General features: G+C 44.7%; 1 protein-coding gene across 2 annotated transcripts in view; it reads right to left on the reverse strand.

Annotated features, from left to right (window-relative positions):
* Window positions 1-523: 523 nt before the first annotated feature.
* The window catches only part of KIAA1671 (KIAA1671 ortholog), a 431,335-nt gene continuing 418,103 nt past the window's right edge, over window positions 524-13,755 (reverse strand). For both annotated transcript variants that reach the window (XM_063913220.1, XM_063913219.1), the window contains exons 11-12: window positions 9,226-9,307; window positions 524-1,843 (exon numbers count right to left, since the gene is read on the reverse strand). In XM_063913220.1, coding sequence (XP_063769290.1) covers window positions 9,229-9,307 — 79 coding nt within the window. In that variant the 3' untranslated portion in view covers window positions 524-1,843; window positions 9,226-9,228. The remainder of the gene's footprint in view (window positions 1,844-9,225; window positions 9,308-13,755) is intronic.

A 13,755-nucleotide genomic window follows, 5' to 3' on the forward strand; every position in this document is an offset into this window, starting at 1 on the left:
TTTGCTGGGCTTTGTAGTGCCACGGGAGGGCACCCGGGTATTCATCTTTTGCTGTTGGAGTGCCGGTCGTGTGTGTGTGTGTGTGTATATATATATATATATATATATATATATACATATATACACATATATATATATACACACACATATATATATATACACATATATATATATATATATATATATATATATACACACACACACACAATCAGAAATAAACGGTGTCACTCCAGGTCTTGAAATCGTGAAATCATCAAATGGTGTATTAAATCATTAACACATAGCCAACGTTTCGGGGCCCGTAGCACCTTTGTCAAGGACACACACCTTGACAAAGGGGCTACGGGCCCCGAAATGTTGGCTATGTGTTAATGATATAATACACCATTTGATGATTTCACGATTCCAAGACCTGGAGTGACACCGTTTATTTCTGATTGTTTGTGTACACCAACACGGAGGGCACCCAGGCAAGCTGTCTATTTAGGACCAGGAGTGCCGGGCATTACTGCTAATATATATATATATATATATATATATATATATATATATATATATATATAAAATGCATATATATGTATCTGTCGTCCACTCCTCTATGTGAAGAAATAACAGTCTCTGTGCATGACAGTAAATGGTAAAGACTTATTTAATAAGTGAAAAAAGTGTAAAGGAAAAAAAAAGAAAAGTAAGGCAGAATTTACACTTTTTAATGATGGATCATTTAACGCTCTCTCTGGCAGAAAGTACAAATGATTGCACACCTATATAGCGTGTAATGCTTTTTTCCATATCCACTTACAAGAAATAGCAAGGCCATCTGTACATAATAATCTGGAACTCCTCTCCCCCACCAACCAATCTGATCTACAAAGGCATGGTCAGCGACTTCATTATTCATCTAATCCGCTTTGATGGACTGATTAGCTGGACCATAACACAAGGCATCACAATGCAGTTCGTTTTTCATATACACAATGTAAAAACCTGTAATACAAGACACATAATCGCAATGGTCCCATTTTACAGCAGGAATCACACAAGAGATTTACATTGATTCTGAATCGTTTACAAATTATTGTCGCTTCCTCCATATCAATGTCTGGCACTACATAGACCAGGAGAGAAAAGACCAAAGAAGGGAAAAAAACATTGTTCAGTAATAAAACAGTATTCTGCAAAGCCCAAAATAAAAGCAAAGAAAACATAAAATATAATATGTCATTCTCACATTGTTTCTCCTATTAACAATTTTTAAAAATTATTTTACAAAAAGTAGTCAAGCGGTTTTTGTTTTTATTGGCAGTAAACATTTTGTTCTTATATATATATATTTATTTATATACTCTGGGACGAATAAATCATCTGAATAGTGAACAATGATATTCTAAGTGACAAAAAGATAAATTCATTTGTGAAGTTAAAATTTTTCATAAAGAAATACAAAAGTCAGTGTTTTTCCCCCCACTCATTCCACATTGAGTCTCCCACATACAGAACATGTTCACACATTCGCTCCATTGACAGGTGCTAGTGGCCACTGTCCTGACTCCCTTCATGTTAAAAGGTCATCAGGAGGCATGACCTTTGGCTTTTTTGTACAGCTCTGTTTCAAGTAGAAATCCTTTTTAAGTTTTAAAGTGACTTTTCTCTCTTCTACAATAAAATACATTTTGTTTGTATCTGTGTAAGTACTAAGCAGCTTTTTTCCGCCAAAATGGGAAGGCACAGAACACGTTGCAGTTGAGATGAAGCAAGACAGCGGAAGGGTGCGCATCTGTAGGGCTGGGTGGATTAAGGCTTATGTTAGACTGCTGTGTCCTCTTCTAGTCGAGTGTTGGTTCTGCATTAAAGAAACAGGCTTTAGTTACACATTAAATCAGTGACGATGCATTTAATGTAAACAAAAACGGAAAAATAAAAAAGTACGTATTTCTAGTTCCTTGCAGAAAAATAATCAATACATAATAAATATCTTAATGTATGTAATATCATATCAAGTGGATTCTACGAACATGAAAATGAGTAATGTCCTCCACATTCACCAGATACTAAACCTAACAGCGCACCTTTGTCATTGTCTTATCTATAATGGGAACAAGGTGTGCGATTTACAGAACATGGTCTATGGATTAAGGTGGCCCTGTGCCACACACACTGCACCCAAGACAGACTTTTCCACTGTGCTACTGTATACATGCTGACGTCTGTGCGGCGAGGCCTTCATAAAGATGTTACTGGCCAAGGATATAGCAGAATGTGCAGCCAACAAATCTGCAGTAACCGAGTAACGCTAGCATGTCCCCTTGCACCAGATTCTCTAATGGCCTTGTTGAATCCGTGGAACCAAGAATTCAGGATGTTCTAGGTGAAAAGGTACAGATGCGCCCTTCCTCGCTTAGCCTCTGTACGTAATGAGTCGCGGAACACAGGGAGCATGAGAGCTGCCAGCTCCTGTGCGACTTGGCCAGCGCCAAGCGTTCCCCACCCACAAAGCATCTTGTTGGCAATGAAATGCAAATTTGATACATTTTTCGGGGGAAAAATGCACAAAGATGAACAGCATTAATAAATGCGCTCAGGATTAGGTGCAATTACAAGGACTGTTTAACGTGAATGCAGTAACAATGAGGACACATCTGTATACCTGACAAATATCCCAAAATACAAGATACAGTATACTAGAGAGATGTCTGCAAATAAAGCCCTAAATTTACTCTAACATGCAATGATATGACAAAATATCTGTTCTCTATCTGTATAGGGGCCATAATATACTTTGTTATATGATTTTAACCCCAGTCGCTATTTTTTGGGCAGGAGTCACTCCCGTCCGGTAGATGCAAGGGGAAGTCTACATGGTTAGTATTCTCTAAACGTTGAGGAATTTGAAGATGTAAGTTTTTGCAGTGATGTCATAAGAATTTTTTTTAATGGATTTTGGGCATTCTCATCACATGGCATAATTTCCTACTTTTTGATGCTGATTTATAATCAACATGAAATATACAGTACTCATGTACGCTAAAATAGCAATGCCTGATTGTGGAATTACCAAAACCAAGCCCACTTTCTACCTAATACCTGTATCCTATTGACAGAAAAAATGGATATCTAATATAGAATGTGGAATCCTGAAGACACAGTAATGTGAGCCATACATCTACAGACTAATTCCACATTCTGCTGAGTAGATCCACAAAACCCTACATGTTAAATTCCTGACTTGCCAACTCTGGTAATTTTTGGGACAACTATGCGAATCGAGAATTTCCAACATGTTGAATTTTGCTGGTGGCCAATTCCAGTCTTTGGCAAAACGGGGAATTGCCCCAATACTTATCTGAGGTATGGCCCCCTTAAGCAAAATTTGAATCCTGTGCACCATGGAGTTCTATACAGAGCCTATGGAGTGTAAGTGGCAGAAGCCAATACAAAAGGTTCCTGGCCAATGTCCTGGAAAGGAGAGTAACTGACTAACCAATCGCCAGTGCACGAAGAGAGAAGTCACATCTACAGTAGAGCCAGGAGCAGATCTAGGTATGGACAAGCTGGGGGGCACTCGGGTCAAATCTACAGGGGCATCTGTACTGGGGGCACAACTACAGGGAACAGAACGGTAGGGGCAATTCTACTGGGGGCACAACTACAGAGGCCATGCCCCTTCCCTATGAAGCCACGCCCCTATTTTTTGACGCCAAAGCAAACTTTCGCCCTGGGCGCCACAAGGTGTAGAACCGGCCCTGAGTAGAGCGGCACTCAGCTCCTACATCATACATAAGTGGATGGTGTAATATGATATCGAATGCATCGGGGTAAATTTACTAAGGTGGAAGGTTGTTGTTTTTTTGAACTGGTGATGTTGTCCACAGCAACCAATCAGATTCTATTATCTTCTAGAAGCAGCAAGATAAATGTTAAGTATAATCTGATTGGTTGCTATGAGAAACAATCACCAGTTCTACAAAACTCCCACCTTCGTAAATTCACCCCATCACTGTAAAAGTAATTAACATAGTTTAGAAATAATTTATTTGTCCAAGTGTTTAATACATCGTTCATTTCTTGAAAAACGGTCTCAACCAGAAATAAACATACAGGTACAGGGTGCAGTATATTACACATTAATGTTTTTTAAAACATTTAATTAGGTTTAACACTAGAGACCAGCACTTCGTTTTGTGATTCTTGTGGTTTTTGGAAAGCATTTAGGAGTGTGGTTTAGTAAGTAAAGGAACAAGCCCTGTAGCGTGTGTAATGTTCTCTATTTCAGTCTAATTTCCCGCCAAGCCAGAGCAGGTAGACCACTGCTTCCCCTCATAGTCATAAGACTGCACCTCATGTCAGTAATACTGGGGGTCATTCAAATGAGGTTGGTAGCGCGGTATGTAAACGCAGGAGGCGTCTATTACATTCACTAGTGATCCGAGCTGCGTTCTAGGATGCAGCATTGGATCAAACTATCCACCATTGGGGAGCTTACGGTAGTCATGCTGCCACGCAAGGCGCCCCGTCGCAGAAGCCAAGAAATTTCCGTCCGACAACAGAGTTCCCCGGCCTCTTCCCACGCCCTAAATGGCAGCGATACATCTCCATTTTTTCCAAACAGATCTCGTCTGTACCATTGATATGGAATCAGACTGTCAATCAATGACAGTCTGATGCCAGCCTGCGTCCTATGCCGCAGGACCCATTCGTGCACATGCAGAATGGGTCCTGCGCATGCGCCGATGGTCTCAGGTTCAACCACACCTGAATGACCCCCACTTTCCCAACATCAGTTGTAAGATGACAGGGCTGGCGGAAACATGGTCAAACATTGAGATTTCTATGTCTACAGGGCACATCAGCAGCTGAAAGTCATTGCCAACTTGTCGATGTGTATGGTGATAACATTATGTCATGGAAACGTTTTCTGCAGTAGGGTACATTGTGTTCCACAGGGAAACAACGGGGTGTAGAGTGGATCTTGATCCAGAGGCACCAACAGGCTAAAGCTTTAGGCTGTCCCAGGATGCATTGGGCCTCCTCTATAAACCCCGCTTCCAGGCACTGGAGCTCTGTTTCGAGTTGGTGCCTGCAGCAGCAGGTCACTTAACAGGGGGGCTGCACTATACAGCCCTGAAAAGCTTTCTAAGAAGATTTCAAGGGCCGCAGCGCTGATATGTCAGTGTGACATTTGCTTGGCTGCAGTTTCGTGGGCACGGTCCGGCCAACGCAGGCGTGGCCGACCGTGCGGGGGGCGGGCCACAGCGGCTGCGTGACGTCACACGCAGCCGCTGCGGGCCGGGGAGCGACGCGTAGCTCCCGGCCAGCACGCTAAAGCTGCGCTGGCCGGGAACTACTCCTTTAGTGCAAAAGCATCGCCGCTGACATGCGGGCAGGGATAGCCCTGTGCTGGCGTCCCCCTGCATGTCTATTGTCATGGTTTGTTCCTCCATCGCTGACCTGATGGCTACAGGACCAGCAATTGAGCAGGGGCCATCCCTTCTGGATCCCCGACTGGGTCCTGCTGACAAGGACGCCAGTCTGAGGAGATGGGGTGCGGTGTTGGAGCAACACTCTTTTGAGGCTCGATGGACCAAGGAGGAATCACTCCTCCCAATAAACATTCTGGAGTTGCGGGCGGTGTTCAATGCATTGACTCTCGCCCTGCCTCTGGTACAGAACAGGCCAGTTCAAGTACGATCAGACAATGCCACCACGGTGGCATACACAAACCATCAAGGTGGCACTCGAAGACGCATGGTTATGATGAAAAATCCTTTGTTGGGCGGAACGCCATCTGCCAGCAATATCGGCAGTGTTAATTCCGGGTGTCCTAAACTGGGAAGCGGACTTTCTCAGTCACCAGGATATGCATGGCAGAGAGTGGAGTCTTCATCCGAAAGTCTTTCAATTCCTAGTGGACAAGTGGGGCCTTGTGATGGCGTCTCGACACAATCACAAGGTTCCGGTCTTCGGATCAAGGACCAGGGATCCTCAAGCAGCGTTCGTGGATGCACTAGCAATTCCATGGAACTTTCGGCTGCAGTGTCACTCCTGCCCAGGGTCCTGCGGAACTCCAAACAAGAAGGAGGAATACTACTTCTAGTAGAACCAGCGTGGCCCAGACGGCATTGGTTCTGAGACCTGCAGGGTCTATCGACAGAGTGTCCCCTTCTACTACCTCAGCGCACAGACTTCCTCGTACAGGGCCCTTGTCTTTATCCGGACATGGCCAGACTGGCTCTAACGGCATGCCTCTTGAAGCATCACTCCTGAGGGCCAAAGGATTCTCTGAGGCGGTCATCCAAACTATGTTGAAAGCCTGCAAACCTGCATCTGCCCGGATTTATTACACCTGGTGTGCTGATAAGAATTATGATGCATACAGATTCAGAACTTCCAGAATTCTGGCTTTTCTGCAACGTGGCCTGGATTTAGGCCTTCGTCTGGCCTCTCTCAAGGTTCATACAGTATATCTGCCTTGTCGGTTTGGTTTCAGAGGAAAATTGCGTCTATACCAGACGTTCATACATTCACTGAGGGTGTCTAACGGATTCAGCCTCCCTATGTCCCTCCTGTGGCTCCATGGGATCTGTCTGTTGCCCTGAATGCCCTGCAAGAGTCTCCCTTTGAACCTTTTGAGTCGGTGGACCTTAAATGGCTTATAGCCAAGGCCTTGTTTTTACTGGCTATTGCCTCTGCTAGAAGGGTGTCGGACTTAGGCGCTTTGTCCTGTCGTCCACCCTTTCTGATATTTCATTGTGACCGAGCAGTTCTTAGAACTCGCCCAGGTTATTTACTTAAGGTGGTGTCATCTTTTCACCTTAACCAAGAGATTGTGGTTCCGGCCTTTATCTCTTCTGATTTGTCCTCCAAAGAGCGGTCTTTGGATGTGGTAAGGGCTCTCTGTATATATGTGGAGAGGACTGCCTCTATCAGGAGGTCAGATTCCCTTTTCGTCTTGTTTGGTTTTCACAAATGCAGCAGGGCTGCGAATAAGCAAACCATGGCCAGTTGGATTAGAATGGTGATTGCACAAGCTTATGCGCAGGCTGGACTCCCAGCTCTTGCTGCTATTAAAGCCCATTCTACTCGGTCTGTTGGACCTTCTTGGGCGGCCCGCCGTGGTGCGTCCACAGAACAATTGTGCAAGGCGGCTATGTGGTCCTCAGTGAACATGTTCATTAGGTTCTATGCCTTTGATACTTCCGCCTCCCAGGATGCTTCCTTTGGACGCTGGGTTATCACACCCGCTAAGGCGCGTCCTCTCCCTTGAGGAACTGCTTTAGGACATCCCCGATGTTTCCCTGTGGATCACAATGTACCCTGCTGCAGAAAAGGAGAGTTATGGTAGACTTACCATGGTTAACCCTCTTTCTGCGAGGTACATTGGGTTCCACAGGGCGCCCACCCTGATGCACCTAGCTCTATGGGTTTGTATGGCATTAGCCGCTGGTCCCTTCTCCTGTCGTGTGAATGTGGTTCTATGTGACTAACATCTGCCTTCTTTATTGCCTGTTCCTGCATATGACTGGTTAACGAAACTGAGCTCCAGTGCCTGGAGGCGGGGTTTATAGAGGAGGCCCCAACGCATCCTGGGACAGCCTAAAGCTTTAGCCTGTTGGGGCCTCTGTATCAAGATCCACTCTACACCACAATGTTTCCCTGTGGAACCCAATGTACCTTGCAGAAAGAGTTAACCATGGTACTGTAAGTCTACCATAATTCTCCTTTAGGTTTGATGCACTGTCTGTAGTGGATGTGCTTGGTCAGACAGATCGCTGCTTATCTTGTATGTCTGTCCTGCCATTATCAAAGGTAGTGCGCAAACCCAGACCTATTACCGTGACATCAAGTTTTCACTGTACACCTCAACAATTTGGGGGAAGACTTTCAGCTGCTGATGTGCCCTATAGACGCAGAAATCTGATTACACTACACACCTGCTTGATCGTGTTTCCGCCAGCCCCGCCATCTTACAACTGATGTTGGGACAGCATGACTGATATGAGGTGCAGTCTAATGGCTGTTAGGGGAAGCAGTGGTCTACTGTACCTGCTCTGGCCTGGTGGGATATAAGAATGAAATAGAGAACATTACACAAGTGAGAGGTCCTGTTACCTTACTTATTGAACCACCCTCGTATATTTTGCATTTACAGGTAAACCACTCAGGAATGCCTAAAGTACAGTAATATTTCTAGGGTAAGAAAGAACGCATTCTAAACATGAACATGTTTGGCATGTATTTTCATTAACGTAAAAAAAAAAAAAAGTATGTGACAAAACAATAGATTTTTTATTTTATTTAAGTTTTACTTTTCTTTCATGGTTACAAAGCTCCCGTTTTTAGAAAGGTACAGTACACAAGCAATTTGCAAGACTAACTGCAAGCAGAAGGCAGGAAGGTCTTGGCCACTATGGGGTGTATTCAATTCTTGTCGGAAACTGCCGTCTTGTCGGAAAACCGTCAGTTTCTGACTTTTTTAGGTTGGAAGGGGTTCTGACCTATTCAATGCTCCCTCAGATTTTCCGACAAGTCGGGAATTCAGACTTGCCGGAAAAACGTGGATCGGCGGAACAGCCGCGGATCCACGTGTTTTGTTGGAAGCGACAGCCAAATCCGACAGGTTTTAACCTCATTTCCGACAATGTCAATCCGACAAAGTCAGGTTGGCATTGTCGTGAATGGATTTGGCCGCTCACTGAATACTCAGATGTCGGATCCTTTCAGTTGGAAAGGATCTGACATCTATTGAATATACCCCTATGTAGGTAGTTAAATGTGTCCTTGATGCTCGGGAAAACATCAGCTAATAGAACACATGCTGCCTAGGCTGCAAATGAAAAAAAGTATGATAAATGTAAATCACTAGTTGCGGTGTGAAAAAAAAATGATTATGTTTAGACATTTATGTAATTTTGAGGTGGTATGCAGTAACATTTTCAGTGCTACAAATAGGATTGAAAAATATTACAAACACTAAGAAAACACTTGCTAAATATTATATTACAAGACAGGCGCATATGTAAAAGTAGTGTTAAATATAAGAGGCCAGCGCTATCATAGGGGGTCGTGATGTGAATGTCTGGGAATGCGATTTAGTTCTCCTGTACATATATGGAGCAAGGATTAAAATAAAAACCTTTTGCAATACACAGTAATGCCATAAAATCCTGTGGTCTATACAACATGTATATTCACTATGCAGACAACAGTGAGCAGAAACAAAGTCACCTGTTAACTGTTGTTTTCATATTGGCTCAGTCTCTTCTTTGACTTCAGCTCTTTCAACCACTGGGGGGAGCCACCTGCTCCTCTAAAAATCAACATAAAGCCAACACAGTAATTAATTGTGCAAATTCCACACTACAGTATTAACAGTGTGCTCGCTACATAATTATCATGCTTTAGCTTATCAGCCACATCATCAAGCGGCTGTGTTGCCAGGCGGTGAAATTACAGAGATCCATCTATTTCTAATAACAAAATGGACCATGGAAATATTTTATATTCACTACTTAAAGAGCAATGTAAGTAAAAATGGATCTGGTTTTCATTGCTTAATTCAGGTGGAGGGAGTTAATGTGAAAGGAGGAGTGCAATGCAGCAACACCACAGCATGAAGAATACATCTCTGGCCATTCGCGCTGTGTACGTAAGCTACGCAAGTGCAGAGCAGAGTAATTAGCAATGCATTGCATCATCATATCATCATGCTCTAACTTGCTCCATCTGTCCTCAGTTTACATAAGTAATTAAACATAAGTCACACATCTCCCATGACAAAAACTACTTGCTCTTACCCAGTGACACTGAGAGTATAATGGTTAGCATTGCATTTGGTTGTGACCCATACTACTACCTGCAGGGAATCTGCATGCTTCACTTCTCAGTGAATGACCCTGCATCTAACTAAATTGTTTATGCTGCGCCTATTCAATTCCCGTGAAAATGGATTTGTGGTAATATTACCGCAAATTTCAATTGACCACCTCTGAGCAGGTGATAAACTTGGGGAACATCCCTATTTTACGTTCAAAATGACGAGATTTGTTTCAGAACCCCTTTTTTAATTGCCCAATGTCATTGGGGTGAAACAGTGCAAAATGATGGAAATTGGGGTACAAGGTATAAGGTGGCGTAAATGAGTGGGAAAAATGTTTTTTAGACTTCCAGGTGTGAGTAATCGGTCTGTTTCCCCTAAAATGACCTAAATATATACTTATACCCATTTTTATGTACCCTGAATAACATTTTAGCACTTATTTTGCAGAAAATTTTTTTTTTTTTAAAATAATGACTGATAAATCCTTTTCTCGTAGTCCATAAGGGATATTGGGGACAGAATTAGTACAATGGGTATAGACGGGTCCAAAGGAGCCAGTACACTTTAAATTTCTTCAACTGGGTGTGCTTGCTCCTCCCCTCTATGCCCCCTCCTACAGGCAGTTATAGGTAAAACAGTGCCCGAAGGAGAAAGGACATACTTGAGAGAAGTAAACATGATAAGAAGTGTGGTAAGATTTTCACACCAGCACACCATAACATAACCTGGCCAGCAACGGCTGGCAACAGAAAAACAGCAACAGCTGAAAAGGAAACAGAACAGATAACCTGCAGAAGTCACCGCACAGAGGCGGGCGCCCAATATCCCTTATGGACTACGAGAAAAGGTATTTAAAATCCTATTTTCTCTTACGTCCTAGAGGATGCTGGGGACTCCGTAAGGACCATGGGGATAGACGGGCTCCGCAGGAGACATGGGCACTAAGAAAGAACTTTAGGTATGGGTGTGCACTGGCTCCTCCCTCTATGCCCCTCCTCCAGACCTCAGTTTATTACTGTGCCCAGAGGAGACTGGGTGCATTACAGGGAGCTCTCCTGAGTTTTCCTGAAAAGAAAGTATTTGTTAGGTTTTTTATTTTCAGGGAGCCTGCTGGCAACAGACTCCCTGCAGCGAGGGACTGAGGGGAGAGAAACAGACCTACTTTAATGTTAGGCTCTGTTTCTTAGGCTACTGGACACCATTAACTCCAGAGGGAACGGAACGCAGGTCTCACCCCGCAGTTCGTCCCAGAGCCGCGCCGCCGTCCTCCTTGCAGAGCCGGAAGACAGAAACCGGGTGAGTATGTGAAGAAAGAAGACTTCAAAGGCGGCAGAAGACTTCAGATCTTCACTGAGGTAACGCACAGCGGTAGTGCTGTGCGCCATTGCTCCCACACAGCACACACAAACGGCAGTCACTGTAAGGGTGCAGGGCGCAGGGGGGGGCGCCCTGGGCAGCAATATGGACCTCAAAAGGTGGCAATAAACTTATATACAGGCTGGGCACTGTATATAAGAAAGATCCCCGCCATATTTTGTATTTTTAAGCGGGACCAAAGCCCGCCGCTCAGGGGGCGGAGCTTGTTTCTCAGCACTCACCAGCGCCATTTTCTCCACAGCACACCGCTGAGAGGAAGCTCCCCGGACTCTCCCCTGCTTACACGGTGAAAGAGGGTTTTAAAGAAGGGGGGGCACATAATTTGGCGCAAATAGATAATTACAGCGCTACCTGGGTAAACATATATACTCTCTCTCTGTCTCTCCAAAGGGCCTTTGTGGGGGAACTGTCTTCAGATAAGAGGTTTCCCTGAGTGTGTGGTGTGTCGGTACGCGTGTGTCGGTATGTCTGAGGTAGAAGGCTTTCCTAGTGAGGAGGTGGAGCAAATAAATGTGGTGTCTCCGTCGGCAACACAGACACCTGACTGGGTGGATATGTGGAATGTTTAAGTGCTAATGTAAATTTATTGCACAAAAGGTTGGACAAAGCTGAGTCCAGGAATTATGCAGAGAGTCAGGCCCTGCCTGCCCCTATGTCGCAGGGACCCTCGGGGTCTCAAAAGCGCCCACTGGCCCAAATGATAGAATCCGTGTCGGTATTAGTGTCTGACTCTAGTGTCGACTACGATGGTGCAAAGTTACAGCCAAAGTTGGCTAAAAGTATTCAGTATATGATTATTGCAATAAAAGATGTTTTGCATATCACAGAGGAACCCCCTGTCCCTGACACGAGGGTACACATGTACAAGGGAAAGAAACCTGAGGTAACCTTTACCCCTTCTCATGAGCTGAACGAGTTATTTGAAAAAGCTTGGGAATCTCCAGACAAGAAACTGCAAATTCCCAAAAGGATTCTTATAGTGTATCCTTTCCCGACTAAGGACAGGATACGGTGGGAATCCTCCCCGAGGGTAGACAAAGCGTTGACACGCTTATCCAAAAAGGTAGCCCTGCCATCCCAGGATACGGCTACCCTCAGGGATCCTGCTGATCGCAAGCAGGAGGCTACATTAAAATCCATTTACACACACTCTGATACCTTACTCAGACCGGCGATAGCGTCGGCTTGGGTTTGTAGCGCTGTAGCAGCGTGGACAGATACCTTATCAGCGGAATTGGATACCCTGGATAAGGATACCATTTTAGTAACCCTGGGTCATATTAAAGATGCTGCCTTATATATGAGGGATGCTCAAAGAGACATTGGCCTACTGGGTTCTAGAGTCAACGCTATGTCGATTTCTGCTAGACGAGTCCTATGGACCCGGCAATGGACAGGTGATGCCGACTCAAAGAGGCATATGGAAGTTTTACCTTACAGGGGTGAGGAATTGTTTGGGGAAGGTATCTCGGACCTGGTCTCCACTGCTACGGCAGGTAAATCAAATTTTTTGCCTTATATTCCCTCACAGCCTAAGAAAGCGCCACATTATCAAATGCAGTCCTTTTGGTCAAATAAAAACAAGAGAGCACGAGGATCGTCCTTTCTTGCCAGAGGTAAGGGCAGAGGGAAAAAGCTGCCATCCACAGCTAGTTCCCAGGAGCAGAAGTCCTCCCCGGCCTCTACAAAATCCACCGCATGACGCTGGAGCGCCACTGAGGGAGTCCGCCCCAGTGGGGGCACGTCTTCGACTTTTCAGCCATATCTGGGTTCACTCACAGGTGGATCCCTGGGCAATAGAGATTGTTTCCCAGGGTTACAAGCTGGAATTCGAAGAGGTGCCTCCTCGCCGGTTTTTCAAATCGGCCCTACCAGCTTCTCCCCCAGAAAGGAAGATAGTCTTAAATGCAATTCAAAAATTATGTCTTCAACCGGTGGAGATCAAAGTTTCCCTGCTTCAACAAGGGAGGGGGTATTACTCAACCCTATTTGTTGTCCCGAAACCGGACGGTTCGGTCAGACCCATTTTAAATTTAAAATTCTTGAACCTATACTTGAAAAGGTTCAAGTTCAAGATGGAATCGCTCAGAGCGGTCATCGCCAGCCTAGAAGGGTGGGATTTTATGGTGTCCCTGGACATAAAGGATGCATACCTTCATGTTCCCATATATCCACCTCATCAGGCGTACCTACGATTTGCGGTACAGGATTGTCATTACCAATTTCAGACGTTGGCGTTTGGGCTTTCCACGGCCCGAGGATTTTCACCAAGGTAATGGCGGAAATGATGGTGCTCCTGCGCAAGCAGGGTGTCACAATTATCCCATACTTGGACGATCTCCTAATAAAAGCGAGATCACGAGAGCAGTTGTTGAACAGCGTGTCTCTTTCACTGGAGGTGTTACAGCAACATGGCTGGATTCTCAATATCCCGAAGTCACAGTTAGTTCCTACGACCCGTTTGACCTTTTTAGGCATGATTCTGGATACGGACCAGAAAAGGGTTTATCTTCCGATAGAAAAGGCCCAGGAACTCATGATTCTGGTCAGGGACCTATTGA

This window comes from Pseudophryne corroboree, chromosome 1 (genome assembly GCF_028390025.1).
Source record: "Pseudophryne corroboree isolate aPseCor3 chromosome 1, aPseCor3.hap2, whole genome shotgun sequence".
Lineage (NCBI taxonomy): Eukaryota > Metazoa > Chordata > Amphibia > Anura > Myobatrachidae > Pseudophryne > Pseudophryne corroboree.